Raw genomic sequence first — 19,146 nt, 5'->3', positions numbered from 1 at the left:
TTGTTCAAGCAACAAGAAAACCTGTGGATGGGTAACATTGTTTGAGCTCAGGTGAGGGATCCTCACCAGCACCCTCTGCCCTATGCCAAGCTGTAACCCTGCCGGGAGCTACACTGGGGAGTAGGGTACCTCCTTCTGCGCACCCTGGCAGCTCTCACGGGACAAAAGCCTTGTAGCTTCTTAATCCTGCCATCTGCCAGCCTCCAATGGGTGCAAAATCCCTGCAGAAAACACTCCCCACCCCCTGCCACATTTCAGCAGCAGCAGCTGCCGTGCACCTGCTGCCAGAGTGCCCCACGCCACGTCCCCTTGCGTGGTGACCTCAGGCTTGAGCAGTAAGAGGCTTAGCCCTGGGTCTGAGAGGCTCCTGCCCAAGGCCAGGATGGCAAGGCAGGACAAGATACAAATAATCTGACTGAGTGGAAACTTTCACATGGAGGGGCCAGCATGTGGCTGGCTGCATGGCCCCCTGCTCCCTCACTGGGATGGCTACAGACCATGCCTGGAGGCTGGGAGGTCAGGAGAAGACTCTCAGCTCTCTTGGGTACTTCTGCCCCATGACTCTCTATCCTCAGCCAGTTGTTAAGTCCTGCCCCAGAGTGGGACTCTCCATAGCCAGAGTGGGGTCTGGCTCCGGATCCACACTTGGGCTGCCAACAGCAAGCAAGGGATGGGCTGTTCTGGCACCCATGTTTCCCGTGGAAGCCAAGGTGCACCAAAACGAGGGGAAAACCTTCTGTAAGACGGCTCTGTGTTAGGTGCCCTAACTTCCTGGACCAGCCAGCCAGCAGGGACATGTGACTATCTGCAAAGCCATACCATGTGTCAGAGCCGGCTGCTCCAGCACCGCAGAGCCAAGATGCAGCTGGGAAGCAGGGAAAGGGAGATGGGGCAAGCAGAGCCAGGGAAAGGGCAAACACAAAGCTCTTGCCTGTTGGTGCTGGGTGGGATTTTTATGCCTCTCTGGCTGAGTGCCCCCCTTCATGGAACTGGGACTAGAGTCTGCCACGAGCATCCTGAGGTACTGCTGGGGGGGTGGCAGCAGCCCGTGAGGCACACTAAAGGCACGTCCTACCAACCTGGGGCACACAGAGGCAGCCAAAGGGCAGGACGACCTCCAGACAGACCTCTGCCTGCTCTCAGAGTGGGGCTTCCCACACCAGGGCCACATACCTACCACTCTGCATCCACATCTTGGGTAGCATCCCCGAGTTTCCCCAGAGACAGGCCCCCAACTCTCACAGCTGGGCAGGGCTTCTCCAAGATGGGGCATGCTTGGCTCATTTCCCCAGGCCCTAAACCACTGGGAAGGGCTGACAGTGCGAGATGGGCAAAGCTCAGGAGGTATTTTTTCAGGCATGGGAGCAATGGTCACAGGTAGAAGCTGAAACTGGCAGTCTAACCCAGACAAGCACAATCTGCCCAGCAGGTAGGGCTGAGACAGGAGGCCCATTAACTTCTACTGTCTGGTACAGCAAGGACTGGGAAAAGATCCTCACAGTTCCTCATCATGGCACAATAAGGAAGACTTTCCCCTAGGGGAAGAGCTCACAGTTAACTACAAAATTAACACCCTCAGACATCAACCCCTAAACCAAAGGCAGCAGGAAAACGGCCCTGGGTCTAACACGTACATCCAGTGTGGATATCCATCTCTGCTGGGCACTGGCCTTGCCAGCACAGCCTCCTTGCTTGCCTTGCCAGAGCTTCACCCTCCACTTGGTGTCCTGATGGGGAGAAGAAATCTTCCCAACTCTCAAAGAGAAACTGCAGCTGCTGCTGGGTCTGCAAGTTGCAACAGAAACACAGGGTATTACTTTTGTAATGTTGGAGAGCTGGTCCAGGGAAAGCTCTCAAATTCAGGATCACAAAGACAGAACCACTTATTCCCCTGGAGCCTGGTGCCAGCCCAAGAACCAGCAAGACAGGTTTCCCCTATTTTCACGTCTTGTCCATGACCTCAAGTCAGACCTACACCAGAGTCCCTAGCTCCAAAAGTCCCCAGCAGAAGCCATTCACGTCCTGCCAGTCCCCATCTCTTCCAAAAAAACTTGTTTATGGGGTCAAAGGGCCTCAGCCTGCAGCCCTAATTCTGCTCTTGAGCTCAGCATCTCAAAGTTAGCACCAGTTTAAAAGAACCAGCAAGCGACTGAGTGGCTGAGAGGTAACTCAGGTGCTTCAGCTCATGGACTCAACTGGGAAAAAGAAAACAGAGCTCCACCAAAAGCAGAGCTGCAAGTTCAATTTAAAGGCTTTGCCAGGTCTCTGAGGAGACTGTCTGCTCTCCAGGCATGGCACGATGATGAGTGAAAGAAATCTTCCACTGCATTTCCCCACCGAGGGCCAGAGCTCAGGTTGTCTTTCATGAGAGCCATTGCAAAGGGCTGGCTTTTTCTTGCAAGCACCTCCTTAGTCCCCCAGGGGATCAACACAATCACACAGTTCCCAAACTCTCTCTACTGGCACTATCCATGGCTCTGCCTCTCCCCTTGCAAAGACCTGTGCCTGCTTCCCAGTGCCCAGCTCTCTTCCCACTGTATTTTTATTCAAAGTGGGAAAGAGGTCTGTCATCTTCCCTCCTCTCAGCCCCTTGAGGAGATTACGGGGTTTCCTGGAAACAATGCTCCAGGTCCTAAGAAGATTAGTGGAAAGTGTCCCTGCCCATGGTGGGGGGGTTGGAACTGGTTGATCTTAAAACTCTCGTCCAATCTAAACTGTTCTAGGATTCTATGATTAAAGATCCTGACACCTTTTCCAGCACTGGCACACGTCACTGTGGAAGCTCCTGCTCTGATCTTGGGAGGCCAGTGGAGCTGCCAGTGAGTGCCAGAAACTGGTGAGACAAGGCAGGTGGCAGACAGGGACCAGCCTCAGGAAGCAGCCAGACTCCCCACACCCTGATCCTTTCCTGCCCTATCCCACAGCCCCACCATGAGCTGGCAGTCGCCCCAGCCTCTCTCAGCTGAGAGGCTGCACTGGCTGCCAACAGGTATGGCTGGTCAGGGTGCCCAGTGCTTTATTTTTTCCCCTGGTGAGATAAAAAGTCCTTGAGCTGCCCCACAGGTCAGGCCCTGTACAGAGATCACAGAGCAAACACATCAGCGGAAACAACTCTCTCAGCACATCCCACCTGCCCTGCAAACAATTCCAACTGTCACCACAGGGGACAGGTGGGGATTCCCACATGCAGACACGGGCCTGGGCCCAGCTAATGCCACCCCATCACCTGTGACCAGGACGGAGAGAAGACGCTGGAAGGTTTCAGAGCTAGAGGCACACAAAATCTGCATGCATGAAGCAGGAGTAGGAAGATGATTGCTCAAAAAGCTGGCACAAGGTGCATTGTGAAAAAGCCTGTCCCGAGGGAAGCACTGCTCTCAGCCTGCCAGCATGCAGAGCACAAACTTCAGGCTCCTTACCATGTCTGGATTTCCCCCAGGGTGCCTGGTGCTTACTCACTGCACAGCCCTTCTACTGCATCTGCACAGGGGAAAGCAGGCCCAAAGGCCAGCAGGTTTGAGGGGTACCCCCACAAAGCAGATATGGGGGAGGGTGCACTGCTGTCCCAGTAGCACATTGTCCCCAGCTTTCACATGGGTGCAAGCATCAAGCTGTAAGAAAGACAGTCACAAGTGATTCCCCAGAAAGAAGTAGGCGGGTGCTCAGCTCAGTTTCTTGAGTGCCGTTTACCCACAGGCTGTGCCACCCACACACTTTCTCTGGGGCAATGGCAGACATGTCCAGGCTCACGTGCAGGCGCCAGCACCAGCTCTGCCAAAGGGCCACAGCCAAAAACTCGGTTCCATACTCTCTGCTGGACAACCATCTGCCCACCGGTGGCTATGCTCTCTGCTTATGCTGTTGCACCAGACTGAGCCATTACAGATACCTCTTTTCAGGGAGGATGTGTTACGGATGCTGAAGCCCACAGGAAAGACCCATTTCAGAATCCCAGCTCTCCAACACAGGGGAGAGCAAGAAACAGGCTTTGTCCCCAGCACTTGCACTCCTTCCTCAGAAAGGGTAAACTGTGCGGTTCACTCACAGCAGAAGAAATGGGGCACCTAGAAAGGCAATTTAATCCTAACCACCTATTATCTGATCAGCCCCAATCTCTTTATCAGCCCAATTAAAAGAATTACCCATCCACGGCCCAGATGCATGTATTGTGCACTTGTCCCTGTCAGCTTAGAGACAATTATTCCACCCTCCTGTAAGGCAATTACAAGGTACAGAAATAAGCCTGCTTGCAAAACACGGGACTAAGGTACCACCAGAGGCCAGAGCTTGGGGGCTCATCCTTCTGTTGCTTGAAATGCCCTTAGGGCTCACCTGCCCTGGAGACAAGAGAGACTCTTTTGCCACTTTGTGGACCTCTGCCTCCCCATGTCACTGCAGGCAGAGCCCAGTAGTGTATGCCCGCCTCAGGAGACCTCTCTCCTTGAAAACAGGGCTCCCCAGAGATCCACCACTGCCAGCAAGCAAGCTCCTGCCCATTGCCTGTGCTTTCTCTAGACCTGCTTTTCAGCCACTCATGCTCTGAGTAAAGCTCAGATAGAAGAGGGTGCAATATTCCTCACTGATGGCTGCTGGAAAGCATTCGGGGTGAGGGGTGGGTAGGGGCTGGTTGTACTTCTTGACAAAACAAAGTGCAGCACAGCCTTCCCCCGTAATTCTCTCAGAGGAGGTGAAGAAACTTCACACCATCCTCTGCTCCAACGCTCAAATGGGCATGAATTCAGTGGAGTGCAGCCAATTATCCTGCATGAGTTCCCATTGAGTCTACCTCCCACAGGCATGCGTGGAAGCCCCTTCAATCTCAGAGGTCCATGGGAATCTCTCTCCTCACTACCCTGCAGCTCCGGGTGCTGTGTTTGTCATCCTGATCCGGAAGGAACTGGGTCCCTCCATCAGCAGCAGAAGAGCAAGAGAAGTATCCATGCACCAAACAATCCAGCAGGCATTTCCAGCCATTCTAGAGGGCCTGCTGCCCCCTTCAGCTCAGCACCTCCTGCTCATCCCACTTTGCCTCTCCATCATGTGTCCACACTGCCAAAGGTCATTCACATGTGGAGAACTTCCCCTTGGCTCTGATATACTCTGCAGTAATGGCTGCCTGAACCCCTGGGAGTCAGAAAGAGATGCCATGCAGTTTTGAGGACAGGCCAGGAGCTCAAGGCAGCCACTGCCGACAGAGCAGAAGAGAACACCGCTCTGTGGTGGAATGACCCTGCAAGCCATCCACTCCCAGTTCCAGCTTGGCTGTGGAGATTGAAACTGGGGCCTTTTCCCTCCACTCAGCACCTGTCACACCACCCGGGTGCAATGCATCTTGCTTCAGCTGTTCCCATATGCCAAAAATGCTCATGAGTAAGTTCGTCACAGGGCCATCAAGATGGCTGAGAGCAAGAGTTACCAGACACAAGAAGAGGATGAAATAATGGGGGCAGTTTGGCCTGCGAAAGAGAAGTTTAAGGAGGTCTGTTGTTACCATCTTCAGCAACCTGATGGGAAGGTACAGAGAACATTGAGCCAGATGCTGCTCAGAGGTGCACAGTGACAACCTGAGAGAGAACAGACACAGCCTGCAAGAAGGGAAACTGAATAGTTACCAGGAGAAAAAAAATTCCCAAGGAGCTGAACCACAGGAGCAGGTGTCCATGAAAGCTGTGCTCTCTCCACCCCAGAGACATTTAAAACTCAGTATCAGCAGTCTTAATCAAACTCGACCCTGCTTCGAGGTGGCAGGGTGGACCAAGCGATCTCCAGTGGTCCCTTCAAACCTCAGTTATTCAATGTTGTTGCAGGCTGGCAGGGGTATGACTTCGCTTATACGGTCCAAGAAGCTTCCAAATTCTACGAGGCCAACAGCCAGGCAGAGGTAGGTGCGAGGAGCCCATCTGGCTCTGGGAAGGAAGCATGTGAAGTCGGGAACCCAGCTGCTGGAAGCCGGGATCCCAGCGGGCAGCACGGGACCATTACAGCCATCGCCCGGCGCGGCAGGACTGCCAGTCTGCCGAAACACGGGAAGAGAGTGCGGGGATGGAGACAGGCGGTTCTGAGCGGGTGGAAGCGAATCCCCCGCAGATACGGCTCCGACTCCAGGGGGAGAACAGCGGGCGCAGCGAGAGCGATGCTCCACAACTTCTTTCCCCTACTGCTCATGTCAAGAGCTCGAGAAGAGGCAAACGCAAACTCGGTCCGCTCCATCCCCACACTGTGCGCGCATCCCTCGTGTGGGCTCAGCCGGGGTCAGTCCCTCGGCCGGGCCTGGTGCGGCTGCTGCTGACGGCAGTCCGGCGGCGGGAGGCTCGCCAGGAGCCGGTGCTCCGCCGCCTCCGTTCCGGATGCTCCAGCCGCGCGCAGCCCCTGCCCCGGAGCCCGGCCCGCTCCGCCGCCAGGTGCCGGGGCTCGGTGCAGGCACCACCCGGCCCCGCCCGCCCGGCGGCACCCACCGCCCGCCCCGCCCGGTGCTCACCTGCGCCCGAAGAGTTTGAGGCCGGTGAAGCGCTTGCTGCTGTGCCGGCGGCCCAGCGGAGCCGCCGGCGGCGGCCCCGACTCGGGCTCGGCGCCGCCCGACGCCCCGGAGGAGGCGGCTGCGGCGGCGGTCTCGGAGGAGGCGGCAGCGGAGGGCGAACCGCCGGGCGGCGGAGGCCGAACCGCCTCCATGGCCGGGGTCGGGGCTCGGAGCCGCCGCTACCGCGGTGCTGCGCCAGGGGAGGGCACCAGGGCGGGCGGGGGCGCGGCCGTCCCGGGCTCCCGCCCCGCCGGGGCCGCGGGCGGGCAGGAAGTTCGGCCGCGCACCGGCGGCATCGGCGGCCGGGCCGTCAGCGCCGCCTGCCGGGAGCGGGTCCGGGTCCGGGTCTGGGTCTGTCGGCGGGGACCGTCCCGTGGCCCCGCGCCCGGCGCCGCCAGCTCAGGAAGCCGCGCGTCAGCCCCGCTGCCGCCCCGCGAAGATGCTCGGCGGCAGCGCTGGAGCCTTCCTCCGTCTCCGCCTCCCATTGTTCACCACCGGACGGGGGGGACGGAGCCAACAGCCCCGCCGCCTCCACCACGGCCCTCTCCGGGGACCGGGAGTCACCGCCGGCCTTGCTCTTACTCAGCCCGGCGAGAGCCTGCCCCGCTTCTCCCCGAGCCCAGGGGCACCTTGGCCAGCCGGCCGCCGGCTCAGTGGGCAGGGGCCAGTCCGCTCGGCATGGCTGCCAGTGTAGGCAAGGAGCGGCTCTCCCAGTCCTCCTTTGCATGGAAAATGTGCCGGCCACAATGGCACATTCCCCGCTTCCCAAGAGTGCGGAGCCAGGCTGAACGCCAGGGGTGCTTGGGCAGGACCCTGTCTGTCTGCCCCAGGGCACTCCTGTTGACCCCTAATACCCTGGGCCAGGTCCGGTTGGCGACCTCGAGCACAAGCTGTGCCCAGGGCGGCTGGTGGGGATGAGGACACACCTTCCCGCTCCCCAGGAGCCCCACGGCCCAGGCCCAGGCCCAGCCCCGCTAGCCCCGTGTGCTCGCAGGTCGGGCGTCAAAAGCACCTGCGCAGCCCTGTGACATCCTGGCTGGGAGGTTGTGCTGCGCAAGCCCAGAGCTGGCACTGGCAGAGGGGGAGGGAGTGCTGGCGAGGCACTGGGCAAGCACGGAAAGCTTTCCCCCCACCCACCGAATCACGGGTTATCAGCACCAGCCAGAGCACCACAGTCCGCCAAGAGTAAGAGAAAGGCGGTAGAGCCCAGCTCGGTGGGTACCTCGTATCTGCGTCCCCCGGAGGGCTCTGGGGAACGTTCCAGGAGCGATGCCGCCACATCTGCCGCAGCACAAGCTGGTGCGCTCAGCCAGCCTGGGGTTCACTCTCGCTCTTCCTCCCCCAGCAGCTGCTTTCCGGAGTCATCCTGAGGGCAGGTCCCTGGCAGTGCTCGGCCGGCCGCCCGGGGCCTTGGCTCTGTTTTGCACCCTCCACCTGGTTCCTCTCTCTGCACTTCCTGGAAGTGTGAGGGCGGCTGTCATCGCAGCCGACTGCGCAGCGCTTCCCTCGGCGCCGGCCACCTCCTCTGCCGGTCCTCTCCAGCGAAGCCTTGCATGAGCCCTCAGCAAGCAGGAACACGCCCTGGTACGCCAGGATACGCGCCGAGGAGCCGCACGTCCCTGGCTGGGCGGCTCTTTGAGTGCCCCTGGACTCGAGACAGCCACTTCTCCCAGAGCTGCCTCAGCACTGCCGTGCAAACCAGGCCACAGCAGTGGCAGTCCTGGCCACCCACCCTGTGCCATGCACAGCCCTGCACAGCACCACAGCACTCAGCTCCTCAGAGTGTGCATCTTCACTGTGTGGCGGGTCTAAAACACCCTCCAACCATGAGCATCTGCTCACTCTGCACTGGAGTTTGTTGGAAAACCACCTGGATAAACCAGGGATGGGCACTGTGGAAAGTAGAAGCATCTAGGAGGCTCATGGCCAGCCTTCAAAGAGGAGAGACATGTCCTGACATTCATCATTCATCCCCTGGCCTGAGGACACACAGCATGAGCCTGGTCTGTCTCCACCTCCAACATCCCCAGATCTTCACAAGCAGGTGCTACTTGGTCTGCTCTGGCTCCAGGAGAGCTTCAGATCATCAAGGGGGTCTGTGGACAGCTTTGGTCGGCCAGAGAAAAGCATGCAGGCAAAGCTGGACCTGGCAGCCTGCACAGATGGCATTTCTGAAGGGGCTCATGGTCTTGCTTTAGACTTCATCATCAAAAGGAAAAAAAATCATCATCAGACCTTGATCTCACCAGGCAAGCTCTGAAACCTAACACAACCCACTGCACTAATTACTGTGCAGAGAGAGAGAAAGGCAGGTCCTGGATGCCTAACTCTAGCTGAGAGACTGGGGAGGGGATAGGTTTTTTGTTATCATGGAGAGGGTTTGTCATCCCTGCCGTTTTGCATGCCATGATTGGTTAAGTTGCATTTGCTCCCTGTCCACACATATTTCCCTTTCATGTTCTGTGCTCTATCTCATGATGTTGACATCTAGTCCTCTTACCCAAGAGCACCTGGGTTGTTGGAGAAGTAACATGCCCTGCTTTGGGACCTGCACTATCCTCTCTGTGCTGTGTCTTGTGTGTTCTTCCACAGTTCTGTTCCTTGGGCTTTGTGCAAAACTGTGGAGAATCCCCTAGAAAGCCCAGTTATGGCTATTCTTGGTCAGGAGACCAGAGGAGGCAGACCCTGCTGGTACTGGCTTCTCTGCAGGCAGCACTGGAGAGGGAAGATGTCACTGTGCTGGGTGATTTTGTGAACCACCACCCTTGTCTCTGTGCTAGCGTGTGCAGCCCCCTGGTACAGAAAGGATTAAGCTGCCTGTTTCACCTAAACTCACCAGATTATGTGCCTGTGGGATTCATTGTGAACTGGGATCCGGTAAGGGAGGGGGTGGCCAAGGGAAGGGATGTCCCTTGGTTCAGGGATCCCAGCTCTCACCATGCAGGAGTGTTTGGATGCAGTCTGGCATTGCCCCTAACACAGCCTCCTGGCTGGCCTCCTCCTGGGGATTCCCACCCCACAGTCCCCCAGCACACTCCCACTGCATGCAAAGCTGCAGCTCTGGCTATGTGGACAACCACGAGAAGCTAACTTGGGTCTTTTGCTGCCTCAGGAAGCTAACCTGGTTTGCCTGATGTGGAAAAACCACAGCAGGAGGGAGGATAGAAGCATCCACTCTGTCAGTAGCAGTGTCTTGTGTCAGCTTAAACCAGGGAGTGTTTCTAGTCTAAGATGGGGCTTGGGGCTCCATTATGCTGCCCTTTTTCTGACAGTGCTGCAGGCAAGTCCCTGCACAGCCAGGCTGTACCCACAGCCTTCCAGTTTCTCCAAATTTGCCTCTTGGGATGTTTCCATCTCTTGTTACACAGTCCCATCACCAGTTCACCACTGCCTTGCACATATGAGCACCCAGAATGAGAGCCAGAATGACAGTGAACACACATCAGCATTGCACACCAAGCACTGGGTGATGCTGACTCCAAACCTATCCCACTTCTGCACCACTCACCAGAGCCTGTGTCTGACAATGGGGCCCAACAAGCAGAGCTTATCTCTGGTTCTGGGGAGAGTCAGGGCAGGGGACAGTGAGACATCTGCTTGTCAAGCTGCCCACAAGGTCTGTGTGGAACCACCTGCTCATTAGGACCTTGTAGCACTTCGCTCCAGCCATGCCAACCATCTCCTTTTCCTGACTGTACAGAGGGATGCAGAGACAAATGCCTCTGTTAGAGTACAGTGGGCTCAGCTTGCTGAAAAGAAATGGGAATTTGATTACACTACTCTGCAGGGCCAGGCTAACATGATTAAAAGGCAGCAGGCAGGACTTAGAGGAAGGAGATCTCCTCTCTGCCCCTTTCTCCCTGCAGATGGTGAATGCTCTCCTTTCCTTCCTGCCCACCCCCTGCCCTGCCCAGGCTGTTCTGGGACTTCACAAATACCCATAGTCCAAACAGATCTGAAGGCAGATGGAAGAGAAGACACAGAGTTGCAACCAGCTTCCCCCAGGCCCCTCAGCACTCCTTCCTCTCTCCAGCAGCCTCTGCCAGCTCTCCCCTCTGCCCTGCCTGCCCTCTGACCAAGCTCCTTTGCTATTTACATTACAAAGCAGCCCCCTCTGCTCTCCAGGTTATAATGAGCTTCCTGGCATAGAACAGCCTGTGAGCTGCATTAGCTGTGTCTTACCTGCTAGCCCAGGGAGCAGCTGAGGTGCCCCACATCTCGTTAGCAGGGACAGCAGCCAGCAAGGGGACACCCCTCTTTGCTCTGCAGGGTCTAACAATAGGCTGGGGGCACAGAGGGACACAGGATCCCCTCTTTCCCTCTGCCAGAGATGCCGAGCCCATGCTGTGAGGAGTCCTGTGTGGTGTGGGCTGGTCCAGACGCCACCTCTGGAGGTGGGTGAGAGCAGAAGGGCACTTGTCTGATGCCCTGCATGTCTGTGAGGCAAGGGATATGCAGCGTAGCCTGCAGGGAGCCCATGCAGGAGCTTTTGTGTGCTTGTGGTTTCCTTTCCGGGTAAACAGCTTTCTGGGCTGGGTTGCTGGGAGCAGTGGCAGTGACAAAGGCTACTGCTGCAAGCATCCTGAAAGCAGCTGAGAAAGTGATGAAACAGAGTGAGCCCAGAACTCCTCAGGGGAGTTTAGAGGGTGCTGCTGCGGCCCGCCAGCATCTGCCCCAGGCCTACCTGGCCCCAGGTCACAGGGCTTTCCCTACAGCAAAGTTCCTCCAGCCTCTAACTTCCCTTATTGCCACCAGAGCTGCTTCTCTCTGGGAGCTAGAGATGGTCCTGCCCCACCACAAAACCTTGGTGGAGACACTCAAGGCAAGCAGGAGCTGATTTTGGACCCCTCTTGGCAGAAGTGACTCTCTGGGGAGCAAGGCAAAACCCCTGGTGCTTGCTCCAGGTTTTCTGCGTGGCAGAGGGCATTGGGTCCTTCTGGTGTTGCAGAGGCACCTCCATACTGGGAAAATTGTCCCAGAATGTGCAAGCCAGAATCATTAATAAGTTTGGCACAAAACTGCTACTCAATGCCCTAAATATAACCTGAGTGCTGAACTCCCTTCCACCTGCCCAAGGAGCCTTCATACACCGTGGTAGCTATTTATGGAAGGAATTTTATTTCCATGGGATTAATATGATTTCTGCTCATTTCAAAACCTTTATATAGTAGCTTGTTCTGCCTGCCCCTTGTGATGACTAATGGGTCCCAGCAGGAGCAAGCAGGTTGGCAGCAAGAGGACTGGGCCTTCAACCTTCACTTGACATTGAGGATACCTGTGATGCCTGTGGCCCAAGGAGGAGCTCCTCCAAACTCTGTGCCAGGGCTCAGTAAGTGTCTCCAGATCCAGACAGCACAGCAAAGGGATTCCTGTCAGCACCCCAGAGCTTTTCACACTGCAAGAGGGGCACCTGATGGGAAGTTGGCCAGACCCAAATCTACATGGGTTTCACAGGACAGCAGATTTCCACCCCCAAACACTTTCTCTCCCAATTCTCCTTCCCTTCGCTTGACTGACCAAAGTGCAAAGTAAGGGAAGCAGCTCATCCCAAGCACCATCTCCCCCTTCACTGCTGGCCTGCAGATAGCTGTGGCATTCCCTCCATCCCCCCGGAATCCTCTCTTCTGCAAAGCCTGCATTGGATGGAGCAAAGTCTCTTGCAAAGAGATCCCTGGTAAGGGTTGAGTAGGACAGAGGTCCTTTATGTAGGGCAACACAGGCTGGAGCATGTCAACAGAGCCACCTGCCTGGGGTAGCTGGAGTGGGATGGGCAGGATGTAAACAATCCTCAGCAACCTTAGTTCTGGGGCAAATTCAGGCTGGTCAAATTAGGTTGCAATATGGTCCTTTCCTGTCCTGGGAAGGCTGAAAAACTGCAGCTGGCTAATCCATTCGCAAATCTGTGGTCATCTGGAGGAAAATAGCTAAGAGGAGAAAATCCTGCTCTTCCCCCTTGCTTGGCACAGGAATTCCTCATCCTCAGTGGCATCAGGGCAGTGCCTCAGTGAGCAGCTCTGGGTACAGAATGAGAACTAGGAGGGCTGCATGTTGCCCCAGCTCTTGGCAAGGCTCAGGGACACAGAGCACCTCAGGGAGGTCTCTGCCACCCTGGCTCCTGCTCATCGCCCACAGCAGAAATAACAAGTGCTGGGGATGAGTCAGCTCAGGGGCCCCTCCTGTCTGCAGGCACTAATACAGTTTCCCATTAGTTCCCATTACTGCAATATTAGAGAGTAATTTGCTCACAGTTGGCACTGCAGCCCTTGCAAGGGTAGAGAAGTGCTGCTGTACATGTGGGAGTGCAGATGGGGGCTGACCAACAGCTCCTTCCCAATATCTGCCTCCCCAGCATAGCTTTGCACCCTGGGGTCCCCAAGTCCCAGACCAGAAGCAGGAGAGACGATGCAGCCTCTGTCCACCACAGCAGCGAGCATGGCACCAAGATGCTCCAAGTCAGTTTTCCACCTACTTATAAACTATGTGGCACTTGCTGACCATGGCATGACATGGTGACATGGAGCTCAGAAAGACACAGAGACATCCCTGGGCCAAGTCAGTTCAGGAGAACCATAAGAAGGCAGCTCCTGCCTTCTCCCCATTGCTCAGTCCCAGACCCTCACAGCAGCCCAGGGTCAGTGCTGCAAGTGCTCACATTTATTCCAGGGAGGTGCAGCGTCAAACGTATTTCTTCGTGCTTACACCTGAAAGCCATTCTGCAAATATTGGGAGTAGTAAATGGTGGAAGGGCTCAAACACCTGCCTAGAGAAAGAAAGGGCAGGGTGGAACACCGGACCTTTTTCACTGTGACAGAAAGAACAGAGCTGACATCCTAGAGATGCTGACCCAAGCAGGATTTATGACATTATGGCTGAAGTTGGCAATAGGAGCTCATCTGAGTGTCCCCAGGCAGTGGCTCCCATAGGTTCCCTGAGAGCTATGAAAACCACTCTTTGCCTCCACCAGCTTTGCTTGGCTATAGCAGGGGTGAGTTAGCAGAGCAGTCCTGGGGGAAGAGTCACACCGAAAGCCAGGACAGATCTCTGCTTGCTGCAAGGTGCCCCCAACAGCACATGTATAGTCTAAGCCCTAATCGCAGGCCCTTCATCTTTGTATTACTGCTCAGTTTCCCCAGGTGGGACCAAAGTTTCTGGACCTGGGAATCAAGCAAGCAGACATTTGCCTTGGGGAAGAGGAGGAAAAGGAGAACAAGTGCTATCAGAAGTCCCTTGTATTCAGTAGAGAAACGCCGGTGCTGCAGAGAAAGAGGAAAACTTCCAGGCTGTGGCCCCGTGACAGAGCTCGTGGGAGGCTGTAGGGCCCAGACCACTTCCTGGAAGGCATCATAGTCCCAGGATTGGAAGCAGGAGTTGGGTAGAAGGAAAATAAGGGGGCCTGCAAAAGTGACAATGGGACTGCCACTGCAGAGGGGGTTGTTGCGTGGCTGGGGAGAGAAGGTTCCCTTGTCTTTGTGCTGAGAAGGTTTCTAGTGAGAAGGTGCTGGTGGCCAGTGGGAACAGCCAACCCTGACCCCATAGGAGGGAGATGCCCCAGGGATAGGGCAATCCTCTGCTGCAGCCCAGCCCAGCCCTGACACCTGGGGACCCAGGTGCTCCTACCTGTAGGAGACCTGCTTTCTGATGGCCAAGTGCAAGAACTGCTCCTCCACCTCCGCCACAGCCACTGCCCCTCTCATCTCATCCCAAGCTGGATCCATACTGCGGGGGCCCAAGCGCCGTGCTCGCCCGGTGCTCTCTGCATTTGCTGCTCCCTGGAGGCTTGCTGTGGCCCCCCTGGCCACCTCACCATCGCTCCTGGCAGGGCAGAAGTCTCTCCAGCTCCCGGGACCTTCAGCCATGCTGAAATGAGTCGTCTCTCTAGGAGAGGAGTCCTCCAGAACTTCTTGGGCAGCCCGGTCTTGCCCCACAGGGTCCCACAGCGCTGCTCCGCTGTGCCTCCCCAGGGCCGTGGGACAGTCGCAGCGAAGCTTAACTCCCTGAGGAAGCACAAGCACGAGAAAAAACAGCGTCCAACTTTTTGCAGTGGTATTGATCGGCCTCTTGATAGCAGCTTGGGCGGCTCAGGCACAGCACCTCAGCCTCCCGCTGTCTTTGCCGCCCTCCGAAGTGGAGGAAAATCTGAGAGAAATACGGAGGCGCTGGTGCTGGTCCTCAGAGGTACCGGCGCTGAGAGCTGCGGGGAGGGAGTGGGAAACACAGCACTCGCCAGAGAAGGGGTCTTAGGAGAGAGAACGGTCCAGGGATGGTGATGTTTGCAGCAAGTGAAAGAGAGCTTGCGTTGCCTTCTGCGAGGGTCCCCCCGCGGCCAGGCACGTCCCTCAGTGTCCCCAGCAGCAGCAGCAGCTGAGCAGGAGCTGCAGGCAGAGGTAGACAGCGAGGAAGTGCCTGTGCACCACGCCTGCAGCAGCTCTCAAAAGACAAAGCAGAAAGTGATCGTGAGTGTGTGCTGTGTGCGTGGGGAGGGGGTTGCGGGGAGCTGCACCGAGCAGGCAGCCTGGTGTCACCTTAGAGACACTCGAAACTGGCACTTAACCCTTTGGCGTCTGGGGAGGCAGAGGAGGGTGACAACCTAGCCACCCCCCTCTGCTTGCAGTCCAGCTGGCATCTGCCTGCCTGAAAGGGCTGCTCAGGGAGCTGGGTCTCAGCCACTTGTCTTAACCAGACCTGCTGTCAGGTGAGGTCAGGCAGCCTGGAAAACTGCATGACAGCAGCTCCCACAGAGCAAAGTACCTGTTGCTGTGTCCAATTATCCAACACGGATGAGATCTGCACAGGGACTGGGGTCCCTGGCTATGGACAGTGGTACTCAACTAAGCAGAGGCATGGCCACAGCATGGCCTCCCTTCTCCCAGTTGGCTCAGCTCCTTCCCACTTAGGAGGCCACATTGTCCCTGATTTTTCCTAATTCAAGACAATTTTTCTCCAATCTTGGCATCCTGATGTAGAAAGGCCCTCCTGTTCTCTGCCCACATCCATCAGGAGAGTTGCATCATCTGTTTGTCCTGGGCTGGGACTGGACTTTGTGACCCTAGTCTCAGCTATGGCCTGCCTCAACCTTGCCCAGCCCGGTGCTGTGGATGCCAGCTGGGGTGAGAAATCCCCACAGAGCTCCCATATGTGCCTGATTTGTTCTGCCCCAGATTCACATGCTGAGGCTTTATCTGCTAGCCACTGGAAAATTTGAACTTCTGGTCTATAAGAGCTATCCCCTGCATCATGGCAAGGCCTGACAGTCATGTATTACACCAAGAACACACTGCTGTCACCCCTAATCCCAGTGTCATCCCACGAAGGCCTGGCATGACTGGAACTGGAACCTGTCCTCAATGTGTTCTGACTGTTGTATCACCTTAGGAGTTGTCAGGAGCAGCTCATTCCTCTTGCCAGCACTCTCCATCACCTCCATGCAGCTCTGTGGCACCTCTACTCCAGGATGCTGTGGCACAGCACATTCCCATGTCATTCCTGACCTCAGCCTGGGAAGTAGCAGGGGCTGGAGAAAGGCTGTGGCTTTTCCTGGAAATCGTAGCCCATCAACACCTCCAGTTCAAGTTACCTAACCTTTGTCTGGTCCTGAAGGAAAGGATGACATCTTCCCCTATCTCCTCCTGCTGGGGAATTTGTACTTCCCAGGGGCGCAGCAGCCCCCAAGCCCACTCCTCCACAGAACCGTGACTGGCAGGGAACCCTGCACCCTCCTCGCTGCATGACTCAGCCTCTCCAGCCCCCACAGGGCTTTTGTTCCCCATGAAAACTGGAGTGCTGCTGGATGAACCCTCCCTGGAAGAGCACAGCTGGCCCTGGAAAAGGAGCTTCACCCTCACTTGCTGGGACAGAGTCCTGCCTGGGAGCTTGCCAGTGCTCCCTGCATGGATGCATGGCCCTGCTCCATGTCCTCCTGCTGCCCACAGTCACTGCAGAGGCTGGGAGCAGGCTGTGGAAAGGGAGAAGCAGTGGGTGCCCAGCTGATGCATAAGGATGTGTAGCACCTTGCTTCTTCTCACCACCCACGGGATAATGGCTCCCTGCCTTCACCTGTGCTGGCCAGGCTGCCAGGGCAGGCCAGAGCTGGGCTGCCCAGACAAGGTACAGGGGATGCAGGTCCACTCCTGTGCTCAAGAGATTTTGGCAAACATCTGTCTTGTCACTTTTGGTTAAAAGCCCAAGCTGACGAAGCAGATGGCCAGGCAGGGATGGATGCAAGTTGAAAGCTGTGGAAGAGCAGGGTCCAGACTTCCAGGTGGGAAGGAATGGAGAGCATTTCTTACTGGTGGATGTGTCAGTGCCATAGGAAAGGAGCTTCAGGCTGGGGAGTAGAGGCCCTTATTTTAGGAAACCTCCCAAGAGCCATACACAGCAGAGCTCTGATCTCACGGTGCCTTTGGTCAAGGCAGAGACAGGGGCTGGGCAGTGGATGCCTCCTTCCTTTCCAGGGGTAGCTGATCCTGTGCTACAGAAATGCTCTCTGTGGGGAGGAGCTGCCAGCAGAGGATTCTGCCCCTTTCTACCTACATGCCAAACTGTACAGCTGCCACATAGGCAGGGCAAGCCAGATTTTGTGTGTCTGGAGAAGAGGAGACATTGCAGGATATGCCTGCATGAGGGGATGTGAAGGATTGCTCAGGCTTCTGCATCTTTCTCTGCTACCTCTTTCTGCAGGATGTTTTGCATGTCTGTCACAAATGGGGTCACCTTTCATTTGGAACTCCCTGAGGACCTGGGAAGAGCAGGCAGATGCTGCCTGGGGACAGTGTGACTGGGCAGGAGTGTTAGGTCAGTCCTGTCATCCTGGCACCCAAGGCACCCTTCAGCTGAGCCAGGCCACCTGCTTACCTGGCGCTCACCCACTTACCTGAGACACAGGCAGGAGAGCACCTCTCCTGTGCCCTGGGTAGGGGTTTCCTTCCTTGTTGGCAAAAGGGACAGTGCAAGGCCATATCAGTGTTAGCATGCAGACCCCATCTTCATTTTTCCAGGCACAGGCAGGGCATGAGCTTTCAAGGAAGTGGCATTTCTAGAGAGTACAGCTCCCAGAAGGTACAGTCTCCTTCCCTGTGCAGAAGATGAGGAATCTTCACCCTACTCACCTCTAAGTCCCATTTCAGCCACCAGGTTAAAAAATCAACACAGATTTGTTGAGGCAGTGTGAGTCAGTGTCCATCCAGGTGCCATTGCTGTTAACAAGCCCTCAGTAAGGAGTGTCAGGAGCTATGACCACCCCATTCTCCCCAGAACATGTCCAACAGCCAAGGCTCCTTGTCAGGGAACAAGGCCAAAGCCTGCTGATCCCATGATGGATCCATGTGAGTGCTAGCACACTCCCAAATGGGAACAGCAAGAGGGACCACGCCAGGCTTAGAGAGTGGGGATGCTCTACTGAGAGCCCTTACAGCACATGTCCTTCTGTAATGAACAAAACATACCCATCAGGCTGCTGCCATGCACTGCCAGTGACCTGCTTGGCACCAGCGAGCCACAAACCCCAATTATTTCTCTGCTTTTTTCTTTCCTTTTTTTTTTCTTTCTTCAATTGGCCTGGTAACAGAGAACAGTCAGGAATAATTTGTCTCTGAAAAATGAAGTCCGTGTTCTGTTAGCGTTCCTTTGCTCAGGGCTTTTAAGTACCAACAGTGCAGAGGCTACCTAGAAATGTGAGCTGAAATGGGCAAAAGCCCATCTTGGCGCGGCAGAGCTTGACTGGGGGCAGTGGGAGCAGACCAAGTGCAACTGAATGAGGCTGAAGGTGACTTGTAAAGAAGGTGACTCTTGCTTCGCTAATTCTCTCGTTCTGCTCTAATTAGCTGCTGTAGCCAAATTGGTAGGTGTGATTGACTGGCTGCACTTCAGGAGGCATAAATAGCTGGGATCAAACGATTCTAATGTGCCTGCTTTGAGCAGCTTAAAGTTATCTGGTAGACTGCAGAATTAGGAGGATTTGTCAAGATGAAGGGAACTTTTCTCATGATGGAAGGAGTTCTGGTTGCTCTGGTGACATCAGTGTTAAAGGCGTCAAAGCCTGAGAACTCATCCTTTTAAGAACTTCCCTCTTGCACCTGTTTTTGAGTGTGCATGAAGAGTGCATACTAGAATTTCCCTGGAAGGCAATTCCCAAAGAGCTCTGTGAGGTTTCACAGGAGTGAGTAAAGCAGGAGCCCCTCCCTTGGATGAAATCTGGTGACTTCAGAAGCAGCCCCACCCCACAGTGGGAGAAGGTGCATCATACTGACACAGGGGTAGGAGGATACTTTTAGACAAGTTGCCACAGGGAAAACATCAAATTCTCGACTCAGAATTAGTTCTGGCCCAGGATACAAACTGCAAGGCAAGGTCAGGCATTTCCTTGCATTGGTCTGTGTGCGGGGGAAGGGAGCGCTGCAGGGGTCAGTCTAATCTGCCATGGATCTCACTTGCAAGCCTCTCTTGGCAGTACAGACCCTGGCCGGGAAAAGAGCTGCTCTCTCTCCCAGCCACTGTTCCTAGGCCAGAGTGTCTCTACAGTGTGGCAACAGCTTTACTCCTCTCCAGAAATAGCAATCCACAGAAAGTGACCTTTGCAAGCCCCAAGCCTCACATCCTCCTGCTGTGGCAAAGAGAGTCCTGCTCTACCATCC

The 19,146-nt window shown here is 55.8% G+C and overlaps 1 protein-coding gene across 6 annotated transcripts in view; it reads right to left on the bottom strand.

Moving 5' to 3' along the window:
* The window catches only part of DGKZ (diacylglycerol kinase zeta), a 54,160-nt gene extending 39,959 nt beyond the window's left edge, over nt 1-14,201 (bottom strand). For 3 of the 6 annotated variants that reach the window (XM_071558459.1, XM_071558460.1, XM_071558462.1), the window contains exon 1: nt 6,479-6,727. In XM_071558459.1, coding sequence (XP_071414560.1) covers nt 6,479-6,669 — 191 coding nt within the window. In that variant the 5' untranslated portion in view covers nt 6,670-6,727. Of the gene's footprint in view, nt 1-6,478; nt 6,728-7,739; nt 8,022-14,134 lie in introns of those variants that run through there. The other 3 variants (XM_071558466.1, XM_071558461.1, XM_071558463.1) reach the window with 3 other exon arrangements.
* Between the last annotated feature and the right edge of the window lie 4,945 nt (nt 14,202-19,146).

The sequence above is a fragment of the Pithys albifrons genome, chromosome 6 (assembly GCF_047495875.1).
Source record: "Pithys albifrons albifrons isolate INPA30051 chromosome 6, PitAlb_v1, whole genome shotgun sequence".
Lineage (NCBI taxonomy): Eukaryota > Metazoa > Chordata > Aves > Passeriformes > Thamnophilidae > Pithys > Pithys albifrons.
The sequence above is the reverse complement of the archived record's forward strand: the minus strand, read 5'-3'. Positions and strand labels throughout refer to the sequence as shown.